At 60.3% G+C, this 25,111-nt stretch overlaps 1 protein-coding gene and 1 long non-coding RNA gene across 2 annotated transcripts; one reads left to right on the top strand and one right to left on the bottom strand.

The window, feature by feature from the left end:
- Positions 1-51: 51 nt before the first annotated feature.
- ONECUT3 (one cut homeobox 3) lies at positions 52-23,705 on the bottom strand. The gene is made up of 2 exons (XM_030795917.1): positions 22,508-23,705; positions 52-360 (listed from the first exon to the last, which is right to left on the bottom strand). Exons 1-2 carry the CDS (start codon positions 23,703-23,705, stop codon positions 68-70), a joined length of 1,491 nt encoding a protein of 496 aa, XP_030651777.1. The 3' UTR covers positions 52-67.
- On the top strand, positions 905-2,033 carry LOC115830867. The gene is made up of 2 exons (XR_004026375.1): positions 905-1,247; positions 1,338-2,033. It is a non-coding gene; the product is annotated as an uncharacterized LOC115830867 (long non-coding RNA).
- Positions 23,706-25,111: the final 1,406 nt, after the last annotated feature.

Below are 25,111 nucleotides of genomic sequence, written 5' to 3' on the forward strand. Positions count from 1 at the left end.
GGGGGAGGAGACGTGGGGACACAGCGCCCAGGCCGTGGAGGCAGGGAGGGCGCGGGGCCGGGGCGCCTCAGGCCTTGGAGAAAGTGGCCGTGGCGCCGGCGGGGCCCCCGGGGGCCGTGCTGGGCTCCTCAGCCCAGCGGTTCATGCAGCGGCGCCGCGCGTTCATGAAGAAGTTGCTGACGGTGTTGAGCTCCAAGCCGAGCTGCTGCGAGATGGTGACCTGCATCTCCTTGGACGGCCGCTTATTCTCCTTGAAGATGGCGATCAGCGTGCGTCGCTGCAGGTCGGTGAACACCAGGCGCTGCTTCTTGGGCTGCAGCGCGCGCTCCTTCTGCTGCTCCTGTTCCTTGCGCTTGCAGGCTGCGGGCGGGCGGGCGAGCGGGACACAGCGCCGCCGTGTGGCCGGCCGGGGAGAGGCAGGCGGCGCACGCCGCCGGAAGGATGAGGAGGAGGCGAGAAGGGACGCGTTGGGGAAAGGCGGATGCACATAAGGACCCAGGGAGAGCCCAGAAGCAACAAGAATGCAGGGAGAGGCGGAGGGGGAGACAGCCGGGAACACAGGGACGCACGGAGACAGAGACAGAGACAGGGAAACAGCAAGGTCAACAGGGAGACAACAGGCAAGTCCAGGATGCACCCAGAGGGCGGTGGAGACAGAATGGAAGGCGAGGACAGGCAGGGAAAGCAGATGCGGTGGGGGTGGGAGGAGGACAAAGAAGGGGACACAGTGTGAGTGCCCCTCTGCAGGCACGGCTACCACCCCCTCCAGCCCCCTTCTCCATGGAGCCCACTCAGGCACCCCCCAAGCCTCATACCCCGCAAAACCCCGTCCTCCCCTCAAACGCTCCCGACCTAAAAGACCACAGAAATTGATATTGGTAACTTTCTCTTCTCCTTTCTGCACCCCCAACCTGGGGGTGTTGGGGAAATGACATGGAAACTGCACATGTGAGTTTGTGGCTCAGTGGAGACTTGGGTGAAATAACTGGTTAATTACTAGGTCCTGGGGTGCGTCACAAAACCCAGAAGCCTTCCCCAGAATTGATGAGCCACCCAGGGCCTTTCCTTTCTTTCTTTTCTTTTTTTTTGGGAGCGGAAGTCTTGCTATGTTGCCCAGCCTGGTCTCGAACTCCTGGCCTCAAGTGATCCTCTAGCCTCAGCCTCCCAAAGCACTGGGATTACAGGTGTGTGCCATGGCAACTGACTCTGACAACCAAGCTCTATGAATGAACAGCAGCGACACTCCTGTAAGGCCTGATACCCTTAGGGACCCTGTGAGTCCACAGCCCAATTCTGACATCTGAAGCCCTGCCTCCTGCCCCTGTCCTTATCCACAGGCTGAGACCACCCAGACTTGGCCTCCCTCGAGCATCCAGTGAACCCTCTGGAGCACAGAACATCTAAGGAAGAAGACTTTGGAGGAGGAGGGGAGAGTGCAGGGACCACCTCTTCCTCACCCAGCTGAGCAGGTCACCCTTCCTCTTGGTCAGCCCGCACAGATCAGGGAGAGGGCTGAAGGAGGCTGCCCCATGGCCTGCAGACCAGACACTTGCAAAGGGGAGAAAAGCAAAGGCACGGGGTGATGCAGCAGGGCTGAAGCCGAGTCCTGCTCTTCCTGCTCCAGCAGCAAAGTGGACCCCTCCCATCAATGCAGTGGGTGTCAGTGGGTACAAAACACAGCCTTCCCCACCTAGGAGCTGGGCCACAAGTCAGATGGGCTCATTTGTGGCATCAGCTTGAAACTCCATCAGAATCTCAATTTCTCTCCTGCATCCAGACTGGGACTATGGTGCTGGAGAGGCTGTCCTGCCCTTGTCTCCATCCCGGAGTTCCAGCTACTCTGTGACCCCCAGAAGTGGCCGGTGGTGCAGGTTGTACTAGTGGGTCTCTGCTCCCAGTCTCTTCTCTGTGCCCGCCGTGGTGGCCTACTGGGATGGCACAGAGAGCTTTTCTTTCGGTTGCAGAACAGCCTGGAACATGACATGCTAGATCAATGTCCATACACATCCACAGAAATAAATGAATGTTCCCTCTGCCGTGACTCATGTCTCGGGGACAACAGGTTCACCCGTCTAGGGTGTGAGCTGACACACACTTCACTCCCTGTGACCTGGAATGTGTGGGGCTTCTAACTGCGGTTTCAGGTTTTACGATTAAATGCAAGTGATGCCTGTGGGTTACTGCACATTTTAGGAAAGCGTCTAACATGAAAAAGCGGGGCGGGGGGGGAACAATGGAGAAAAATGGTTTGGTGGGGGAGGAATAAACTCAGAAGGAACTGACAAGGCGGGCAAAGCTATAATTAATATTCCCAGAGGGGTAAGAGAAAAATATCGTATCCATGAAACAAGTACAGGATGCTGTTAAGTAAAAGCGACCATTAGAGAGTGAGGAAATGCTCTTGAACTGTGAATATATAACAGCCAGAGTAAAATAATTCCATGTAAAGGCTGGAAGATAAAGTTAAGCAGATATTGGCCGGGCGCAGTGGCTCACGCCTGTAATCCCAGCACTTTGGGAGGCTGAGGCAGGCGGATCACAAGGTCAGGAGATCGAGACCATTCTGGCTAACATGGTGAAACCGTCTCTACTAAAAAAAAAAAAAAAAAAATTAGCTGGGCATGGTGGTGCATGCCTGTAATCCCAGCTACTCAGGAGGCTGAGGCAGGAGAATTGCTTGAACCTGGGAGGCAGAGGTTGTGGTGAGCCAAGATTGTGCCTTTGCATTTCAGCCTGGGCAACAAGAGCGAAACTCCATCTCAAAAAAAAAAAAAGTTAAGCAGATATCCCAGAAAATGGAACACAAGCAGCTGCAAAGATGGGAAATGAAAGAGAATAAAAAGTTAGAGGATGAATTAAGATGAAGCAGGGTTGTCACCTGATCAAGAGACAGTTCAAAAATAGAGGAAGAGATGATCAAATAATGAAAAAACATCTAGTGTTGAAAGATGAGTTTCCAGTTTAAAGGTGGTCAGGTGCAGTGGCTCATGCCTGTAATCTCAGCATTTTGGGAGGCTGAGGCAGGAGGATCACTTGAGGCTGGGGGTTCAAGGGTACAGTGAGCATGGTCTCACCACTGCACTCCAGCCTGGGTGACAGAGTAAGACTCTCTCTTAAAATGATTTTTAAAAATAAATAGGCCCACTGGGCATGGTGGCTCATTCCTGTAATCCCAGCACTTTGGAAGGCTGAGGTAGGTGGATCACTTGAGGTCAGGAGTTCGAGACCAGCCTGGCCAACATGATGAAACCCTGTCTCTACGAAAAATACAAAAAAAAATTAGCTGAGTGTGGTGGCAGGCACTTGTAATCCCAGCTACTGGGGAGGCTGAGGCAGGAGAGTCGCTTGAACCCAGTAAGCAGAGGTGTGAACCGAGATCACACCACTCACTCCAGCCTAAGCACAGAGCAAGACTCCGTCTCAAAAATAAATAAATAAATAAATAGGCTGGATGAAGTGGCTCATGCCTCTAATCCCAGCACTTTGGGAAGCCGAGGTGGGAGGATCACTTGAGCCCAAGAGGTTGAGAGCAGCCTGGACAATATAGCGAGACCCCATTGCTACAAAAAATTTAAAATTAGCCAGGCATGGTGACTCACACCTGTGGTCCCAGTTATTCAGGATGCTGAGGTAGGAGGATCATTTGAGCCCAGGAGGTCAAGGCTGCAGTGAGTTATGATCATGATACTGCACTCCAGCCTGGATGACAGAGCGAGACCCCAGCTCTAAAAAAATGGGGGTGGGACATCAAGTCCCCAGCTCGATGAATGAAAAAGACAGTCAAGGCTCATTGTGAAATTTCAGAGCACCAAGAATAAAGAGAAAATCCTAAAAAGCGTCTAGAGGAAAGCCAGATGTCGTGCGAAGGATCAAGAATCCAAGCAGCTTTGGGTGTGCAAAAACTAGCAAGCAACAGAGAAAGGCTTTCAAAATTCCAAGGAAAAGTTATTTTCAGCTAGAATTGCTAAATACCAAAAGACCAAACATAAAGGTGCAATAAAGATATAATCAGATGTTCGAGGACTCCAAAACTTGACTTCCCACATACCCTTTCTCAGAAAGCTACTGGAGGATGTGTTCCATTCAAACGAGGAGGTAAATCAAAAAAGGATGGTGTGGGATTCAGAAAATGTGATCCAACCTAGCTGAAAGAGAAAAGGGGTCCTCCAAATGAGGATGAGGAGGACCCTGGAAGACAGCTAGACAAAAGGACCCAGGGTATGGAGGGCAGCCCCACCCAGATCAGAGATGACCTAATACGTGTGGAAAGTCCTATTGAGTTGGTTTTAAATTTTGTTGGGGAGCATGGGAAGAATTTTTGTTTGGCAGCTATCAACTCCTGGAAAACCAAAGAGTTGTACAGGAAAGTAAATGCAGTCCTAGTACTCTACATGGCTCAGCTGTGGACAATGTTTGCCAAAAGCATAATAATGTTAATTACTAAATGTTAATTTAGGCAACAGACTGTATTTGTAATTATATTGAGAGACTGACAGAGAGGGAGGGTATGGGTATGAATCTGGAAAGATGGCAAAGGAAAACCTGAAGGGTGAACGGTGTACCAGGGAGCCTTTTATGTGTGAAAGGAGAGACAAGAACCTATGTTTATATTTTATCTGCATAAAGAAACATGGAAGGAAATGCAAAAAACTGAATTGACCTCTCACCTCTTTGGCACTCGGCCACCCTGTGAGGATTATAGGAGAGGACCCAGTCCTCCATTCTTCCAAAGGGAAAGCTGAGTCAATACTCAACTGGGGCCTTGAAATTCCAAGGGAGGCCCTTCTCGCTCACCTGTTGTAATGTTCATTCACTCACTCATTCATTCATTCAGTTAGCAATTTACTCACAAATTTATCCTACATTTACAGTAGGGACAGAAATACAAATGCTCCTCAGAAAGCTCACAAGATGTTTGTGTCAACAGCTTTACATGTATCTGGTCACTCAATTCTTAACAATAATTCTTGTTTTGTTTTGAGACAGGGTCTTGCTCTGTCGCCCAGGCTGGAGTGCAGTGGTGCAATCACGACTCACTGCAGCCTTGAACTCCTGGGCTCAGGCAATCCTTCCACCTCAGCCTCCCAAGTAGGTGGGACCATGGGTGCACACCACCACATCGGGCTAATTTAAAAAAAAAAAAACAAACAAAAAAACACACAAACATATATATATATATATTTTTGTTTGTAGAAATGTGGTCTCACTGTGTTGTCCAGGCTGGTCTCTAACTCCTGGGTTCAAACAATCCTCTAGCTTCAGCTTCCCAAAGTGCTGGGGTTACAGGCATGAATCACAGTACCCAGCCTCAATCCTTATAATAATTCTACAAGGCAAGAGGTTTTCTCCTAATTTACTCAGAGAAATGTGAGCCACCCTCAAGCTTGCCCAGCCAGTCCCAATAGGGCAGCCCAGAAAACAGAGTCCACTGGCCTAGATGGGGGAGGGACGTAGGATGCATACAGTCCCTTTCCCACCCCACCTCCCAGGCTTCAATCTGGTGCTTAATGGGGACCCCAGAGGCAGAGGCTGGGGGAGGGGCCGGGCCAGGCAGAGTCTGAAAAAACTTCTCGTTTTGTCGATCGCAGCAAAAAGAGGCTCTGCTGCCCCCCTTCCCGGCGTTCAATCTAATTACAGCTCCTCACAGCCCAGATCGATCCAGTCGGAGTTGTTTACCGCGAGCAGCTTTGTCATCGCTCCCATCCCCCACGGCCGCCGACAGAGGTGTGAGTTGGAGTAGGGGGGCCTCTTGGACGCCCCCTCCGTGCGTCCCCTACCCATCACCATCGCCACCTGACCCCTGCCAGCACCCCACCCGACATCAGGTTCACCCCCACGCTAGTCCTAAAGACCACCCCTGTGCCAACCCCAGAGGCCATGGTGGTTATGGACCCCTTGTGCAGAAGTGAAAACTGAGGCTTGGAGAGAAGGGCTCAGAGTGGGGACGGGGGTGAAGCCCTGGACTTGGCCCTGGTACCAACCACCAGCCTCATGCTGCCAGGGCCCACCATTGCCACCTCTGCCACTCGACCTCCACCAGCCTCCAATGCGGCCTCCACCTCTGTCCTCTCCTCCACTGTCACTCCTGCACCACCAATGTCAGTCCTATCCCTTCACACCCTCCATATCACCTCCAACTCCAGCACCTCCTCCTCCACCACAATCTCCAGCACCTCCACCTCCTCCTCCATCACCTCTTCCTGCACCACCTCCACCTCCATCATCTCCACCTCCAGCACCTCCTCCTCCATCACCTCTTCCTTCACCACCTCCACCTCCACCTCCATCACCTCCACCTCCAGCACCTCCTCCTCCATCACCTCCACCTCCTCCAGCACCACCTCCACCTCCAGCACCTTTTCCTTCACCACCTCCACCTCCACGACCTCCACCTCCATCTCCATCACCTCCACCTCCAGCACCTCCTCCTCCATCACCTCCACCTCCACTTCCACCACCTCCACCTCCAGCATCTCCTCCTCCATCACCTCCACCTCCACTTCCACCACCTCCACCTCCAGCACCTCCTCCTCCATCACCTCCACCTCCACCTCCACTTCCACCACCTCCAGCACCTCCTCCTCCATCACCTCCACCTCCACCTCCACTTCCACCACCTCCACCTCCAGCACCTCCTCCTCCATCACCTCCACCTCCACCTCCACTTCCACCACCTCCACCACCTCCACCATCACCTCCACCTCCACTTCCACCTCCATTACCTCCACCTCCAGCACCTCTACCTCTACCTCCTCCACCTTCACCTCCACCACCTCCACCTCCCTCACCTCCACCACCTCCTCATCTACCACCTCCACCTCCACCACCACCTCCACCTCCGTTACCTCCACCTCCAGCACCTCTACCTCCACCTCCATCACTTCCACCACCTCCACCTCCTCCAGCACCTCTACCTCCTCCACCACCTCCACCTCCACCATCACCTCCACCACCTCCATCTCTTCCACCTCCACCTCCACCATAATCTCCACTATCTCCAACTCCATTATCTCCACTTCCAGCACTTCTACCTCCACCTTCTCCACCACCATCACCTCCACTTCTACCTCCATTACCTCCACCTCCACCTCCAGCACCTCCACATCCTCCACCTCCACCTCCACCAACTCCACCTCCTCCACCTCCATCACCTTCACCCCCTCCACCATCACCTCCGCCACCTCCGCCACCTCCTCCACCTCCACCACCCTCACGTCCACCACCTCCTCCACCTCCACCTCCTCCACCTTCTTCACCTCCACCTCCTCCACCTCCATCACTTCCATCATCACCTCCATCTCCACCTCCATCACCTCCTCCACCTCCACCACCTCCACCTCCTCCACCTCCACCACCCTCAACTCCAGCACCTCCTCCACCTCCTCCACCATCTCCACCTCCACCTCCTCCACCTCCATCTCCATCACTTCCATCATCACCTCAATCTCCACCTCCATCACCTTTACCTCCACCAGCCCCATCACCTCCACCCCCATCACCCCTACCTCCACCACCTCCATCTCCATCACCTCCACCACCTCCACTTCCACCCCATCACCCCTACCTCCATCACCACCACCTCCTCCACCTCCACCACCTCCACTTCCACCCCATCACCCCTACCTCCATCGCCCCTACCTCAGTCACCCCTACCTCCATCACCTCCACCTCCTCCACCACCTCCACCACCTCCACCTCCACCACCTCCACCTCCATCACCCCTACCTCCATCACCTCCACCTCCTCCACCTCCACCACCTCCACCTCCATCACCCCTACCTCCATCACCTCCACCTCCTCCACCTCCACCACCTCCACTTCCACCCCATCACCCCTACCTCCATCACCTCCACCACCTCCACCTCCACCACCTCTACCTCCATCACCTCTACCTCCACCACCTCCACCTCCACCTCCGCCCTCATCACCCCTACATCCATCACTTCCACCTCTATCACCTCCATCACCTCCACCTCCACCTCCAGCACCTCCACCTCTACCTCCACCACCACCTCCATCACCTCTACCCCCATCACCTCCACATCCACCACCTCCACCTCTACCTTCACCACTTCCTCCATCACCTCTATTCCCATCACCTCCACCTCCACCATCTCCACCTCCACCTCCACCACCTCCACCTCCACCACCTCCTCCATCACCTTCACCTTCCACCCCCATCACCTCCACCTCCATCACCTCCACCTTCCACCTCCCCACACCTCCTCTATGACCTTTCTTTACTCACCCCCTTCCTCTGTTTTCTTCACCTCCCCCTGATTTCCTTCATTATCCTCATCAGCACTGCTGAACCCCATCCTGGGATTCTCCTAGTATGTGGCCAGCACTGGATACTCAGCCCCTGGTTCCATCACCAGCGGCTCCCGACCTGTAGTTGGGGGGATAGAGAGTGGCCCCCAACACAGACCTTGGCTACCAAGCTGGAGGAGGAGTGGGGTGGGGCCAGGCTCTCAGGCTTGCTCTGGGACCCCAGGCGAGTCTCATTCCCTTGGAGGCCTCAGTCCCTTCCTTTGTAAAGACACTGCGCCCCCTTCAGGCATGTCCCGGTGCAGGCCAGTCCTCCCTGGGCTCCTGAGCTTTTCCAGGCCCTTCCCTCACCCCATCCACCACCAGCCACCTCTCTGTCCGGCCTCCCGCCCTGGCCTCACTCACTCAGCTCCGCCTCCCTGGCAGGGTCCAGCCTGGGGCCTTTGCACGACGGTTCTGTCTTCCTGGTTGCTCCTCCCCAAGTCCCCTCCCGCCCTCCTCAGCTCCTTCTAGTCTCTGCTCAGGTATCTCCTTCCCTGCGAGGCTACCCCAACACCCCTTGTCTAATCCCACAACTCTCCCTGTCACCCCGGCCACACCCCTTCTTCTTTTTACAACAATTCACCCGCTCTGTCCAGGGGCCCCACTGAGTGAGGGTTTGGGTCCTGACAGGATGCCCACTTCTTGCAGCCAGCCCTGCACCTCCTCCAGGACCCTGCAGACTGAGGCCCTGATTCCAGGAGCAATGACCCCCGAGAGGCTCTGATCTGAGAACTCCAGGTACCCTACCCATCCCGTCTCCCCAACGGTTATCAGTCTTTTTGGAATCTAAGGATGAGGAGGATCTGGGGCTGGTTCCTGGGGATCCCCGGGGCCCTGGGAGGAGATCAAAGATCAAATAGAAGAGACGGAGACCCCACGCCCACATCTGAGCCCATGCACAGGGAGCCCGGCAAACGCAGTCATGGTGGCTTTACCGTAGCGTCCAGCCTCCCGCCGCAGGGCACCATCCTGGGCCTGCCCTGCCGCCTCCATGTTGATGCCCCAGCATCAACAAGGCGGTCGTTTTATTTTCTGGGCAGGTGGGATCAGGAAATCTCTGGGCGGGGAGGTCCCGGGAGCGTGGCCGCCCCTTCGCTCAGTTCTCCCTGCTGTTCCCGCTGGGTCCAGCAGAGGGCAGCCGTCCCTGCCCCAACCCAGGAAAGGGCCGGGGTTGTAGGCTGTGTCTCATGGCTGGGGAAGGGGGCTGGACAGCGGGAGATCCTCAAGTCCCGGATGAAGGCATTTCCTGCAGACCCCCTGGGATTTGGCCCCCACACACCAGCTCTGTCCCACTTCCTGCCTTTCTAAAAGTTGCTGGGGACAGCCGACTACCCCGGGGCCCGAGAGGGTGGTCTGACCTGCTGCCCTCTTGGGCCCTGCCTGGTGTTGGACCATCTTAGCTTCAGTTTCCCCAACTGTAAGATTAGTCTTGATCATGGTTGGGCTGTGGGGAAGGGTCTAGCCAGAAAAGTCCTGAATGAACACGGCAGGGCTAACAAGAGGCTCCCAGCTGCCATCTGGGGGTCCCTGAGAGGGAGAGGAGCTGGCTCTGGGCGACACTTGCCTTCCAACCATAAAGTTTCCCCCTCCCTCAAGGAAGACCTTGAGCCTCAGGTTTTCTCTCAGGATCTTCCTGGAGAGGGGAGAAATGGAGAAACTGGGGCCAAGAGTAGAAAGTTGGGTTACTCCAGCCAGAGAACTCCTACACATTCCTCAACGCCCAGGAGCAATGGCCTCTCCCCAGGAAGTCCCTCCCTTCCCCCGCAGCGGAGCCCGGGGCCCCTCCTCTGGGACTCCCAGGGGCCACTGTTCCTCCTTTTAGCCTCGTGGGGCCTGAGATCTTTCTGTGGCCCAGCACAGAGTGGAGATATAGGCAGTGGCTGAGTGACTGTGCAGTGGCTAACACGTTCCTGGGTTGTCCCACATGAGGGTGGTGGAGCATGGGGGGGGCTCAGCCCCGACTGCAAGACCCTGCTGAGGAAGACCAGCAGCCACTGCCCTGGCGTGCCGGGCGGGACAGTGGGGCTGCCCGAGTGCCCTCAGCAGGAGGCTGGTAGCTGAGCAGGGGCCCTGAATTCACTCATTGCTGCAGCCCAAGCTGGGGCCCATCTGTCAACCCCCATCACCCTCCAACAGGGGACCAGCCCCTCTCCTCCTCCTCACCCCTCCTTTTCCACTCACCCTCCCTCTCTCTCCCGTCTCTGCTCTTATTTTCCTCCCTTTCCTTCCCTCCCTCTCTTTACCTCCCTCCCCTCTTCCCCTTCCTTCCCTCACTTCCCTACCTTCCCTCTCCCCCTCCTCTTCCTCCTCTCCCCCTTCATCCTCCCCTTCATCCAGAGGCCTTTGGAGGGGCTGGGCTTGCAACGGGGGAGCCTTCAGGATGCAGCATCCGCCTCGCCCCTGGAGGCGGGCCCGTGGGTGCCTCTGCACGCGCCTGATGTTGGCCGTGTGCGGGCTGAGGGTGCCAGCCTCCGTCCACCATCGGGTGTGCCCGCGTGGGGCTGCCTGAGGCTGCCCAAATGTCCAGGCGGGGTGGAGAGTGAAGTCTGAGCGAGGTACTGTGTGTGGGGGGGTGCTGCCTGCACAGGCGCTTAACCACGATGGGGGTCGGCAGCCCTGCACATCCAAACCCCACCGAAGTGAGAAGCTAAGAAACCCATGACTGTTAGGAAAGCTGATCCTGTTCTGGGCGGGAAAACAGGAGTCAGCCTGTGGGGCCCTGGACGGGCGGTGGATGAGGCAACGGATCTCGGTGTGACATCCGTATGTGGGATGCAGCAGGCTCGCGGTGTGGACGTGAGACGTGAGAGCTGTGGGGTGTGCAGGGTCTTGGGGTGAGTGTGGGTGTCACCCCGCAGAGGCCTGCAGTGTGGGATACGCATCCATGTCCGCCCAGCCCCAGGGTGGCTCCTCTCTGCCTCCCCCTGCTCCCCTCACCACTGCAGCCACGGGGACGCGGGTGGGCTCTGTGGGCCGAGTGGCCTTGAACGTGCACCCTGGCCTCTCTGGACATCAGCTTCCTGGTTTATCAAGTGGACACAGTGACCCAGACCCCTGTGTCCCCACCGGGCCGCAGCCCCGAGAGTCATGAAGGAATGAACGCCGAAGCGCGGACCTGCAACCGACTCATCCATTCACCATTCAGGGAGCAACTACCGCGTGAGGCCAGAGAGAGGCAGCTCCAGGAGCTGGCCTCCGCTCACAGTCACAGGGCAGCGTGAAGCTGCGGCTGCCTGGGACTCTGTTCCCCAACGAGGAGGCCAGCTCCGCTCTGAGTCCAGGAAAGGGGGAGGGAGGACGCCTTTGGGTGGGTACTGGAGGGGGGCGCGGGCTCCACTGGGCTCTGTGAGGCCTCCGAGTGGATACACAGCTGGCTGGGAGGGAGGATGGACCAGAAGACCAGGCCCAGGCTTCGGGACAGCTGCAGGGAGGGTCCCTGAAGCCCAGTAGATGCCGGCAGTGCTGGGGGCAGCACAGCAGGAGAGGCACAAGCCAGGGTGGCACCAGGAGGAGAGGGACATGGAGGCTCCTGGGGGTCCCCAAGGTCCAGGGAGGAGATCAAAGAGCAACTAGAGGAGATGGAGACCAGCTGGGCAATGCCCAAAGAAGAAGAAGATGCCCAGGATGCAGCAATGGGCGATTCAAGTGACCGTCCCCTGTTCCTCTGTGCCCGACAGTCTGTACAGTGCCCCAAACCACCAAGCCACGTGAGTCTACCCCGCCGTGTGCCTGCCCCCACCCCGTGTCCTGGAGCCCGATATCCCCTCCCTCAGCCACCTCTAGCGCTCAGCTCTGGCTTCATGGAGCAGATAATTCAACATGGAGCCCAGTCTCCCGCTGGGATGATAACCGGTTTCCATGGCGACGCGTCCTGCCCCCGCCACCAGCTTCCCGGCCCCAGATGTGGGTTGTACTGATGGCCCCCTATGGTGGTGTCTTGTCCCCCTGCACATCCCACCCATGGCCTCTCAAGACCCAAGTCAGTGGGTGACTTACCCAAGGTCACATGTCCAGTTACTGTGGGGGGCCCGGATCACATACCTACACCCTCTGTCTACACCCTGCACCCCTGGGGGAGCTGGAAAATTGATTCCCGTAGGTGGGAGGCAGTGGAACCTTCTCCAAGGAGACGGGGCTGAGTCATGCCCCAGGCGTGGACCCCCAGAGGCCTCCCCGGCCCCTCATCTGGCCCCACTCTTTTCCCACTACCCCTCCACTCTGGGTGGCTTACCCTCCCCATGCCTGCCCTGCCCACATCTCACGCGACCTCGGAGCCCACCTTGGCCTTGGCAGGCGCCCAGCCTTGGGAGGTCCCCGCCCGCCTCCCTCTTGTCCCCACCCCTCTGCCTCCAGCTTTCCCCGCCAGCCTCCCCTGATGGGATTTTAATGACTGCATTTTCAAATTAGTTCTGAGCCTTCAAAGACTTAACCGGGAAACGCGTTTCCACTTGGACTCTCAGGCTGTCCCTCCTTCGTGGCTCCATCTGGAGGCTGGGCCGCCATGGGGTGGGGGCATGGGGGTGTCGGGGGCACCTCTCACCCTCGGACATTCAGCCACAGAGACCCACCCCATTTAGGCACCCTCAAACAGGAGCAAAGCGAGTGGGCAAACACAAACACGCACAAGGCGTTGATTAAAAAAAAAAAAATGTTGCAGAGACACAGCGCCTGCAGTGGGAAATGGATTTGAAAAAGATGACAGGAAAGGACTCAGTGATAAGAAGCGGCTGAAGCGGCCACCCAGAAAGGGGCTGGGGAGGCTGACCCAGCGTTTCAATTATTGGGAAATTAATCCACAGATAAACTCACACTCGTAAAATGATCCGCCCCGGACGTATTCATTGCAGCCGCTATGGTGACCGCGAACGACTGGAAACAGCCTAAATGTCAGCGGGGCGGGGAAGCGGTTCAGGAAAGCCTGACACCACCGCCGCGTCAGAGAGTACTAGGCGGCCGGCAAAAATGACCAGGATGCGCACTTCACGGATCTGAGCTGGGGGGAAGAATCACAGAGCAGCTGAAGCTCCCCTTTCTGTTAAAAAAACAAAAAAGGGAAATAAGAAGAATTTATCCCTGGAACGCAGCCTTTCCCAAGAAGGAGAAATACAAACTGTGATTTGCAGAAGGGAGGGCAATGGAAGCCCCCACGTCTTGCATTTACATTCGGAATCTGGCGAATGCGTTAACTGTTGTAAAATCATGTAGATTTACTTATTTGTTTATCATTTTTTCAGACAGGGTCTGCCCGTGTTGCCCAGGCTGGAATGAACTGACACAGTCACGTCTCACTGCAACTTCGACCTCCGTTGCTCAAGAGGTCCTCCCGGCTCAGCCTCGTGAGTAGCCGGGGCCACAGGTGTACACCACCACATGGGCTAATATATTTTTTTTTTTGAGATGGAGTTTCGCTCTGTCACCCAGGCTGCTGGAGTGCAATGGTGCAATCTCGGCTCACTGCAACCTCTGCCTCCTGGGTTCAAGCGATTCTCCTGCCGCAGCCTCCGGAGTAGCTGGGATTACAGGCATGTGCCACCACGCCAGGCTAATTTTTGTATTTTTAGTAGACATGGGGTTTCGCCATGTTGGCCAGGCTGGTCTCGAACTCCTGGCCTCAGATGATCCACCCACCTCGGCCTCCCAAGGTGCTGAGATTAGAGGCGTGAGCCACCGTGCCCGGCCACATCCGGCTAATTTAAAAACATTTTTGTAGAGATGGGGTCTCCCTATTGCCCAGGCTGGTCTGGAACTCCTGGCCTCAAGAGATCCTCTTGCCTTGGCCTCCCAAAGTGCTGGGACTACAGGCGTGAGCCTCCCCGCCGGGCCAAAAGAATGTAGAATATTTTAGGGAACCAGGGAGCAAAGACAAGGGAGGTGGAGGAGGGGAGGGGGAACGTGTCTTGTCCTCCCGTTGCGCTGGAGCGGAGCTTACCCGGGACGGCCGGCCGCGGTTCTGGGGCGACTGACAGAGAGGAAAGCCACTGGCGCCTGGTGCAGCGCGGTTTCCCCTGGGGTGGGATGCGGGGGTGGGATGCTGGGCGCCTGCTGGGGGCTGCGCTTTCCTGCGGAGCCCGCACCAGTGACCCTGAGGCTCCAAGGCCGCGGGCGCGTGGTCCCGGGTCCCGGATCTCCTGGCGCCAGGGCACGTGCGTCCAGGTCCTGTCAGGCTGTTGAGGGCCGGGCGCGCTAGGGAACCACACATCCGCCAAGGACCGACGTGCGCAACGCGGCGGCCCCAGCCCGACTCCGCAGCTTCCCGGGTGCTGCGGGACGGCGTTTGCTGGGTGATGGAAACTGAGGCACAGTCATCCCCCCAGCAGGTCCGTGGACGGGAAAGGGCGCTTGGAAATGCGTGGACCCCTGCTGCCCCGCAACTAGCGTCCCCCACTCGCGCATCCCACTCCCTGAGGGTCGGCTCGACCTTCCCAAAGCCCCAGCTCCAGGGAGGAGAGCCCAGCAGCTTCTCTCCCGACTCCCAGAGAGGAGGGCAGGAGGGCAGGAGGGCTGGAGGGCTGGCGGGGGCAGCTGGGGGCGCACGGAAGGCCCGAAGGACCCCCAGCAGCCAGCACGAGGGTCTCCGGATGGCGCAGCCCCTGCGTCCAGGGGGAGATGGGGCTTCTTCCAGAGGTGCCCGCACCCCACTTTGGGGAGTTGCTGGCTCAAGACTCTGCCGGAGGGCGGATGGGGGTCCTGGGTCAGTCTGCATTCGTCCCAGTGTGAACGGAGGCGTCTACACACGTGTCCCTGGGTGCGTCTACACCTGTGACCCGGGCACGCCTCTCCAGCAGCCTGTGCCAGGCGCATCTTTGAGTCTTTGTTTCTCTCTGCTGGGACTCTGTGGCTCTGCGCTCATGACTTGGTAGCTCGGAGGGGTCCCCCATCGCCCCCCACATCTGCCCACACTCGGGACTCGGGACTCGGGAGGGGTGCTGGTTTCTCAGCCCTTCTCGCATTAGCACCTACTTGGCAGGGGGGGGACTGAGGCCGTAGGTGTCCCAAGGCTGCCCAAGGTCAGGTGGGTCTCCTGGCTCCTGGTTCAGCCTCTCCCCTACCCCACCAGTGCTTCCCTCCCTATTGATCAGGGCCCATATTTAATTAAGAACTTGATTCCAACCAGCGCCAGCTCTCCCGGTTAAGCCGGGCTACCTGCCTGCCGGCGACTTCCAAAGGCTCAGCCTCCCTCCTAACAGCCGCTCAGGACTTTCCCACCTCCCAGCCTTTGTCCCTGCTGGTCCCACCAGCCAGAAGTCCCCTCCCACATCCACGCGGGAGGCCAGGGTCAGGCACTGTAGGCCACCACAGGAAACCACATTTATACCTTAGGGCTCTGGGGAGCCACAGGGCAGGGTGCCAACCCGGGCCAAACGAGCTCCAAAGTGGCCATGCAAAGCTCCCTTAGGATGTGGGGGCGATGGCAGCGAGAAGGAGGAGTGGGCTGGGCGTGGTGGCTCATGCCTGTCATCCCAGGACTTTGGGTGGCCGAGGTGGGCGGATCATCTGAGGTCAGGAGGTTGAGACCAGCCTGGCCAACATGGTGAAACCCGGTCTCTACTAAAAACACAAAAATTAGCTGGGCGTGGTGGCAGGTGCCTGTAATCCCAGCTACTTGGGAGGCTGAGGCAGGAGAATCACTTGAACCTGGGAGGCAGAGGTTGAAGTGAGCCAAGGTTGCGCCACTGCACTCCAGCCTGGACGACAAGAGCAAAACTCCATCTCTAAAAAAAAAAAGAGTGGGAATGGAGCTGGGAGGCCATGATGAAGGAGGAGGAGGAGGGGGAGGAGGGGGGGGAGGAGGGGGAGGGGGAGGAGGGGGAGAGGGAGAGGAGGAGGAGGGGGAGGGGGAGGGGGAGGGGAGGGGGAGGGGGAGGGGGAGGGGGAGGGGGGAGGGGAGGGGAGGAGGGGGAGGGGGAGGAGGGGGAGGAGGGGGAGGAGGGGGAGGGGGAGGTGGGGGAGGAGGGGGAGGTGGGGGAGGAGGAGGGGGAGGGGGAGGGGGAGGAGGGGGAGGGGGAAGGGGAGGGGGAGGAGAGCATCGTAGGGGTTTAGACTACAGTGGTAATGGTTGTTGGAGAAGCAGCACAGAATGCGAGGGAGACTCAGGGAGAAGAATGAATGTTTCGTGATTAGTTCTAGGACTTCAGGCTAAGAGGACTTCAGAGCCAAAGGCCAGCTCCAGCCCCTCACCACTCAAGAGACTCCCCCAGACTCCTCTGTGATGTGGGGGCGAGTGTCCCTGTCTCCCAGGCTACAGAAAGGAATTATTGGGGCTGAGGCTGGCGTTGGGAGGGGGAGGTCTTCTGGCAAAAGCAAAAGTGGGGATGGTCCTGGGGGCTCTGAGCTGGACCTGATGAGGCTGGGACCTGGCCCCCCCCATCCTCTCTGGGAGTCTCTGGTGGTCTCCCAGGGAAGAGGACTCACATGCCCACAACAGCATCATACTTGGAGGAGCTGGGGGACGGGGGCAGGGGACAGGGGGAAGCGCAGCGAAGGCCTCACGGCCCTTAAAGGATGTGGCTCCTGTGAGGTGGGGAGGCGCAACCGGTCGGTCACCTGGCCCCACCTGAGGATCGGCCAAGTGGCTGAGAATGTGGAAAGTACCACCCCCCTCTGGTCCCTTCTCTGTGGTCCATGACCTCAGTACACCTCCAAGCCTTCCTCCCGAAGCATCACCTTCCTGGAATGCTCCCCCATCTCTGCTGGAGATCAGGGAGCCTGGGCATCCCCAGCCTAGCGTTAGGCCCACCAGACTCAGCGGGGTCGGGGGAGCTGAAACCCCCACACCCTGGTCCTGTCATGGCCCCTCCTGGCGGAAGCTGGCTCCACAGCAGAAGCAGTGCGGCGCTCTGGCAAGCGCCCTTCTCTTCGGCCTCAGCTTGCTGGTCTGTAGGGTGGGCATGGGAGCTGCATTGGGTTCAAAATGTCATCCGGGCAGGTGAGCTGAGGAGGAGGGGGAGGGCTGTGGGCACTCAGTGGCACCCCTCCCCATCTCCCTCCCCCTCTGCACGGGAGGCGGGAGCCTGATGCCTGATCCTGGCCCAGCTCCTTAGCTAGGGCTGCTCCTCCCCAGCCCTGAAGTTTTGTGGGAGGGTGCACCAGAGTCACCTGGGTCTCACGCACAGCCCCACATGGGTCTGGTTCTCATGGCCCTGGGCACGGTCTGCGTCTATCCACACTCCGTGCATCCCTGTGGAAACCTACGGTGTCCCCTTCAGACCCCTGAGCCCCTCCAGCACCTCATACCCCCTCTCCTAGGCGTCATTTCATTCTGCCCGTTTCTCAGATAAGAAAACTGAGGCTCAAGCCCTTTTGCCAGGGATCAGCCAGGGACAGAGCCCAGGGGAGGCCCGGGTCTCCAAGCCCCCGACCTTGGTTATCTCTACTGTCTCGTGGCGTGGGGCATCTTTTTGGGGGTGTCCGTAAGAGGCGTGGACCCCTTGCAGTGGAAAGTGGGGTTTTTGCAAAAGGCACAGGGGTCTTTACCTCTCTCCTCTCTTCCCCTTCCTTCCCTCCCTTCCCTCTCCTCCTCCTCCTCCTCTCCCTGCTCATCCCTCCCCTTCATCCAGAGTTGGGGTGGGGGTTCCAGAGTGCTTGTGGGGGGTGGGCACCTGTCCCTTTGAGGGGGACTCCCAGATTTCCTCGCCCATTTCAACCTCAGCCCTTGATGGTGGCAGCGGGTAGGGGGGAGAAGTGGGGGAGGGAAGGCCTGTGTGACCCTGGGTGGGGAAGAGGTTCTGCCTCTTTTTCCTTTCCATGGCCATCCCCTCAGGTCCCCAGTACCTGGCATTCCCCCTGCTCACCCACCACCAAACAGAGGTGCCCAATTCCTGCACCAGGTGCCCTCAGCATGCAACTCCATACACAGCTCTGGTTTTTGTCCCTAGGACAATTTGTTCTGCTTAAGGGCAAAGCATCCCATCCACCTGGGGGTGGGGGGTTCTCCCTGCCTCAGTTTCCCCCATGCTGGGCTCCAGCATCCCTCAGGATCCTGGGCTCCTGCCTCCGCGTGGTGCCCACAGGAGGAGATGAGGCCCTTCTTTCAACCACCTCCATCTAACTTTGTATTATCTATATACATAGCTTTTTTCTGATCAGTTACAAAAAAATACTTTTCCTCCGGAGTTGCAATTTAAACAATATTTGAAGACGGCCGAAGCTATCGACCCGGAGACGGTGATGAATTAGAGACGGTAATTCGAATTCATCGACCGCCCCCACCCCCGCCGAGGAGCCCGCCCGCCCCTCCCCCAGCCCCTCTCCCATAAGTACTGTTGGAGACGGCGCCAGGGGAGGGCTTTGACCAGGAGGCAGCTCCGAAGTGCGGGACTCAGAGGACCTTGGGGTGGGGGTAGGGTGAGGCTCCCAGCCCCATGGGAATGGGCTTGGGGGCTGCAGGACTCCCAGACGACGGGGTCCAGAATCTGACAATGTCAGACCCGGAATTCGGCCCACCACACGCACATTTTACAGATGGGTAAACTAAGGCACGCAGAACAGGCAGTGGGGCCCGGACTCCGAGGTCTGCAGTGGGATTTCTTGCGTGCTTTGGTGAAACAAGGAAGCCACCCATTCCTCCTCCCCAATCCTACCCCATGGGGAAGAGGAGGGGGCTGTGGGAGGGCGGGGGTGGGCACAGAGGCAGCCTCCAGCACCCAGAGTTCCTCTCCCATCTCTGCCTCTCTCTCTCTCTCTCTTTTTTGTCTCTCTGCCTCTCTTTTCGTGTCTCCTTCACCTCTGTTCCTTTCTGGGCTTCTTTTTCTCTCCTCCGCATCTGTTTCTCCCGCTCCCGGTCTCTCCCTCCCCACTCTCTGGTTTTGTCTCGCGACCCCTCCCTCTCTCTCCATCTCCCCCTCTCCCCCTCCCTCTGTCTCCATCTCCCCTTCTCTCCCTCCCTCTCCGTCTGCACCTGCGGGTCTTTCTCTCTCCCTGTCCCCGTCTCTCTCCTGGCCCCGGCGCCCGGCGGGACACTCGGCACTTGCGGAAACGCGTGGCGGCCCCGAGCCGGGCAAGCGCGACGGGAGACCCGGGGCGCAAAGTTCTCCTTGGAGGTGGCCTGGGGAGGCCCGCGGTGCTCGCGGAGCGGGATGGGGATGCCTGAGTGGAAAGGGCGGCGAGTCCTCTGCTGCGGGGTCGAAATGGTGCGGGGGCGGTGGGGGGCAGAGTTCCCTTTCCGAGCACCAGCGTTGGGGCGTCGCCGTCGCCGTGTTAGGTGGAGATGGGGACGCATCCGGCCATCTCCCCCTAACCGCCGCGATTTACCGCCGCGATTTGCCGCCACTTAACCGCTTTTCATTTGCGCAGCGACCGGAACTAAAGGCCTGGGCCGGAGCCTAATGACCCCGCGGCCCTCGCCCCCGCCCCTCTTACGTCCCAGGCGGAGTCCGGTGGTGTACATGCGGCCCTCAGGGCACCTGAGACGCGACAGGTGCGCAAGGTTGACGGCGTGAACCCCGCGGCCACGGGGCTTTGCGGGGCCGCGCGGCGGGGCCACGGCGTGGGCAGCGGACCCGGCAGAGAGGAGGCGGGCAGGGTGGTCCGGGTTTATCATCCTCAACACCCCAGCGCCCTGCGGGAGGGTCCGGGGTGCCAGGAGCTGCGCTCACCCCTCCGGTTCCCCCACGCACCCCGGAGACGGCGACTGTTCTAACTCTCCCTTCCTCGACGGGAAACCCAGACTCCCAGAGCTGAGACTGTCTGTCATTGTCACAAGTCAGGAAGGCGAGGTACAAACGCAGCCTGTTTCCCCATCTGCAACTCTCACCGTGGCGGAAAGGGGACGGCGGAGGCCTGGATGGCGGTGGGGCCGGCAGAAGGGAACACCGACCTGGGTGCAGGGTCGGGTGCAGGAGAAGCAGGCGGTGTCCACTCAGGGCGGGTGCTGGGTGCTGCTGACCCGGCTGTGGGGAGCCCGCGCCCCATGGGAATTCTCGCCTGCGGTTTACCCTTCTGTGACGCTCTGGCTGATGTTTTCTGTGGCCCCCAAATCTGCAATTCCAGTACTGTTAATGGGTCGTTAGTTACATAACGTGACAGCGGGAAAAATGGAGAGTGGTGTGGACTCCGGGTGCACCCACGGTGGCCACAATGTCCCCCAAATATGTGCTAGAGAGGAGGCAGGAGGTGGTGGGTATCGGGATATAGAAACTGTCCCTGCCTTACTGGTGTGATGGCAACCACTGGGTGTTTAAACGTCAGAGCTAGGCCCGGCAGGGTGGCTTAAGCCTGTGTAATCCCAGCACTTTGGGAGGCAGAGGCGGGCGGATCACCTGAGCTCAGGAGTTTGAGACCAGCCTGGCCAACATGGTGAAACCCCATCTCTACTAAAAATACAAAAAAAAAAAAAATAGCCAGGCGTGGAGGGCATCTGTAATCCCAGCTATTCAGGAGGCTAAGGCGGAAGAATCCCTTGAACCTGGGAGGCAGAGGCTGCAGTGAGCCGAGAGCGCACCACTACACTACAGCCTGGGCGACAAGAGTGAAACTCCGTCTCAATAAATAAATAGAGCTGCCAGGGTTGTGCCCTCTGCCACCTGAGGCCTCGCACTGCACCTCGAGGGCCGTGGCTGTGTGCGGATATGACCGCCTGTCTGTGGTGAGCACACGAGTGCCGCTGTATGTGTCATGGGGAGGGAAGCAGGACAGACTGAAACCGTCCAGGTTCATGCGACCTCCCTGAGCACAAGGTTACCCTGCCACACGCGAAAGACTATTTATTTTCCCGTGCCCCAAAGCAGAAAAATCTAAGAATCCCATAAGAGGTGCCAGCTAGTCACCTTGCTTGCTCTGCAGAAGGGGGAAACTGAGGCCGGCCGGTGGGTCCAGGCTCCCAGGGGGTTGTCTGGTCCTCCTGGGCTGGAGGGAGGGAATGGCTTGCTAGGAAGGAACAGCACAGGACCCCCCGCTGTCCTCTCTTTCCCCAGCCCCCCCTGCCTGAACGGGCTGCCTGGGGGCACAGCCGCAACCCCCTCTGCCTCTTTGCTAGTGGGGCGCCTCCCAGAGCCCCCGCCTTTCTCGCCCTTGTGCTCGGAGAAGCGATCGATCAGGCGCCAGCCGCCGCGGCTATTGTCCCTGTGGCCCGGGTGGACAGCCCCCTCCCCAGCACCACCAGGGAAAGAAAACCCCACCGAGGCCAGGGGCCCTCCTGCACCCCTACAGCCCCACCTAGGAAATGGGGGCCTGGCCGGGTTGCCTGTCAGAGGGCAGGTGTGGACTTATCTGTTGTCAGCTGGGAGGGAGGAGGGAGGAGGGTCCCCAGGGGGCCGGTGGCTGAGTATGAGGCAGAGACAGAGGCAGAGAGACTGACAGGGAGAAGAGAAAATGAGCAGGAACAAGAGCAAAACGGAGAGCAAGAGAAAAGCATAGAGATACCAGTGTTCCCACCGAGAGAGGAGAGAAGTGGACATGAGACACAAAACCCCAAAGCCAGGCGGGCAGGGGCGCGCGCGCACCCGAGCCACGACCAAACTGCGCGGGGCGGGCGCCGGGTCGGGGTGTGAAGGCCTCCGGGCGGCGCGGGCCGAGGGTCCCCCGGGCCGCCCCTCCCCCGCCATTCTCGGGTGACCTTTGCCAGCGGCCGGAGGGGAGAGGGAGGGGGTATCGATCGCGGGGCCGAACTACAAAGAAGCGCGCGCTGGGGCGGGGAGGGGGATGAGCGCCGGCTCGGCCTCTGCTGCTGAGCTGCGGGCGCCCACCGCAACGTCTCGGAGCTCTGTGGCCGGGGGCTGGGGGCTCAACAGCCCCTCTCCACCCATTCTGGAGGAGGGGAGTGGCACCTTAGCGGACAACAGCAGCTCGTTCGGGGACACAGCTCCCCCCAACAGGCGCGCGCTCACACACACGCACACACACACAAACACACACACACACACACACACACAATGAGCTTTCCTGAGGGCGGCTTGGGGAGAGGCTCGGAGCCTCTCAGCAGTCTAACAAGGACTAGAGAACCCCTACGCGCTCCCGAAAGGGGCAGAAGCGGCGACCGGGGGTGGGGAGGCGGCACAATCCCTTTCTCCCTTTTGGCAACGGTACAAACAGGCAGCGGCGCGGATCGCTGTCTAGCTTTCTGATAGGGGCTCCCGGGCTGCTGGGGCGCACGGGCGGGGCTTGGGGCGCTGGCCCCGGGCATCAGGCCGCCGCCCTGCTAGGTGCTCGGGAGTCCAGAGCCGGCGCCCCCAGGGTCTGGCCGTGCGCGCCACGCTCCTACCTGCCAAGCGCAGCGCCGACATGCGCTGGAACTCTGGCTCCTGCAGCCACTTCCACATTCTGCGGAAGGTCTCGCGGCCGGATTTGAGCTTGCTCCACGGCTTGGGGTTGCGCAGCAGGTCGGAGAGCGTGCCCTGAGAGCGACACAGGATCCGCTGCGCGAAGATTGCCTGCGGGATGCTGTAGCGCTTCAGCTCCGCCGTGATGCGCTGCGCCACCTCCTTGGTGTTGATCTCCTCGGCCGCTGCGCCCGCGCTGGGGCCGCCGCCGCTCCCGCCGGGGCCGCCGCCTCCCCCGTGCGGCCCGTGCGCCCCGGCCGCCGCCAGCCCGCCCAGCGGCGCCAGCAGCCCCGCAGCGCTCCCGCTGCCCGCTCCGCCGCAGCCTGTGCCGCCGCCGCCTCCGGGCAGCCCGCGGGCCAGTGCGTCCTCCGCGCGTCCCAGCAGCGCGGCGTGCGGCTCGAAGGCGGCGGGCGGCAGCAGCTTGTCCCCAGCCAGGTGGCCTGGCGCGCCGTAGGCAGCCAGCGGCGGGGGTGGCGGCGGCGGCGGGGGCTGCGGGGCGCCGTGCAGCGCGGGCGGCAGCGCGTTGGGCAGCGGCGACAGCGGCGACCCCATGGCGGGCAACTCCTTGCCGTAGGGTCCGTAGAGGTGGCCCACGGAGGCGAGCGCCGCCCGCTCGTCGCGCATGAGGGTGAAGCTGCCGCTCACGCTAGCCGCCAGACGCTGCGGCGGGGGTGGCGGGGGCGGCGCGGCCGCCGGGTGCGGGTGCGCGTGGGGATGGCCGCCGTGCGCCCCGGCCACGGCCGCGGCCGCCGCGTGCTGGTGGAACTTATCGGCCACTGCCGCAAGCGGCGGCAGGTGCTGCAGGGGCGTGAGCGTCGTGTAGGTGCCGCCCAGGCCCGGCGCCTCGCAGGCCATGCCCATTGCCGGGTGCAGCGGGCCCGCCAGTTCCCCGCGGAAGTCCGCGCCGCCGCCCGCGCCGCCCGCGCTGCCCGCGCCGCCCGCGCCCCCGGCGCTCCCGCCGCCGCCGCCGCCGCCGTCCAGCAGGCTCGCCATGCCGGCCACCAGGCCCGGGCGCCCGGGCGCCACCAGGCCGCGGTGCTGCGCCGCCGCCGAGCGCGCGTGGCCCGGGCTCAGCAGCTCGCCTGCCTGCGCGTGGGCCACGCTGTGCAGGCCCCCCAGGCTCTCCAGGCTCAGCTCCATGCTCGGCCGCCCTCCCGCCGCGCGCGCTCCTCAGCGCCGGCCCCTCGTGCTCAAGGCCGCTGCATGACTCCCGCCCGCTCCCCGGTGGCTGCGCGCGAGGCTGCCCGGTTGCGCGGCGCACGGCCCGGCCCGGCTGCGAGCGCGGCCACCAGGATGTGGCAGGGGAGCGGCCGCCGGCGCCCGGGCCCGGGTCTGACGTCAGCGCCCCCGCCCACCCGCTCCCGCCACCGCTGCCTCCCGCAGCCTCGCTCTCTGCCCGCCCCGGCCCCCTCGAGCACCACGCAGGCCGAAGTCGGCCAGACTTGGGGCTTCGGCGTCCCTGGCCACTGCGCCCGCCCGCGCCCCCCCGGGGCAGGCCGTACCCGGGGGACAGCGGGCGGGGGTCCGAGGACAGACTCTGCCCAGGTGGGGCTGGGGACCTCGACCCTGAGTCTCCGATTTCGCCTCTCTGTGTGATTCTCTCTAGAGTCCCATATGGGGCTTTCCTGCCTGGCGCCCCCAAGTCCATCTCCAGGGAGTTTCTGGGAGTGTGGCTGGACGGTCGCCTGTAATGCACGTGTCCCCCCCTTCCCTACAGACCCCCAGGAGCTAGATCCCCACTGCAAGCTCAGCTCCCCCCGACTCCCACTCATACCTACGGAGTCACAGCCCCCTTCCCACAACCTCTTTGTGGGGGAAGTGGGGGAAAAGGGAGGTCCTCAGGCTAGATCAGGGCCTCCGTGCGCCCCAGGGGTCAGCATCTGCCCATGTGTGGGCGCCTGGGCCTCCGTTTCCCCAACTGTACAATGGGCTGCCTGGCCTCAGGGTTGCCAAAGGCCCCTTCTAATTACAGGGCCTTTTTACGGTGCAGCCGCCGGAGGCACTGGAGCCTGGGGGTGACCACTAAGAGCCCCTGTCACCCTTCAGCCCACAGAGGCTGAGGCTGGATGCCCTGTCTTCTGAGACGTCCCTGGCGCAAATTCCTCTTTGTCCCTGGGGCTTCTCTTCAATGTGGGGGGAGGCAGGGGTCTCCTTTTTCTCACCACCTGGAGACAGGTGAGCTCCAGGGGCCCCTGGGAACTGTGATAGGTTGGGGAAGGGCTCCCACAATCAGAGAGACCCCCAGGGGACTGGATTCCTCCGGTGGGGGAAGGTCAGGGCTGGGGATCTGGAGGGGCCAGACCAGAACCTAGAGGATGTCCTGTCTTGTAAGCCAGAGGCTGGGGCGCAGAGTCCAAAAACCAGCCTCAGCCCCTTCCTGCTTCCCCATTGCCTCTGCCCCCCCCCCCCCGGGGTAACGCTTGTGCACTTTCTAGAAGAGGAAAGGGATGGGTCAGGCATTCGGTTCACGGGAGCCCCCAGTTACCCCCATCTCGGTGGGTTGCATCAGGGCTCAAAGCTCAAGGAAGAGGGGAGGACACAGTCAG

Source organism: Nomascus leucogenys, chromosome 17 (assembly GCF_006542625.1).
Source record: "Nomascus leucogenys isolate Asia chromosome 17, Asia_NLE_v1, whole genome shotgun sequence".
Classification (NCBI taxonomy): Eukaryota; Metazoa; Chordata; class Mammalia; order Primates; family Hylobatidae; genus Nomascus; species Nomascus leucogenys.

Excerpts from the sequence above, each read along its gene's own strand:
- ONECUT3 (XM_030795917.1), bottom strand. The coding sequence starts at position 23,705 with ATGGAGCTGAGCCTGGAGAGCCTGGGGGGCCTGCACAGCGTGGCCCAC. Across the intron at positions 361-22,507 it reads GTCGGCGCTGCGCTTGGCAG|CCTGCAAGCGCAAGGAACAG; the intron begins GTAGGAGCGTGG and ends GCCCGCCCGCAG.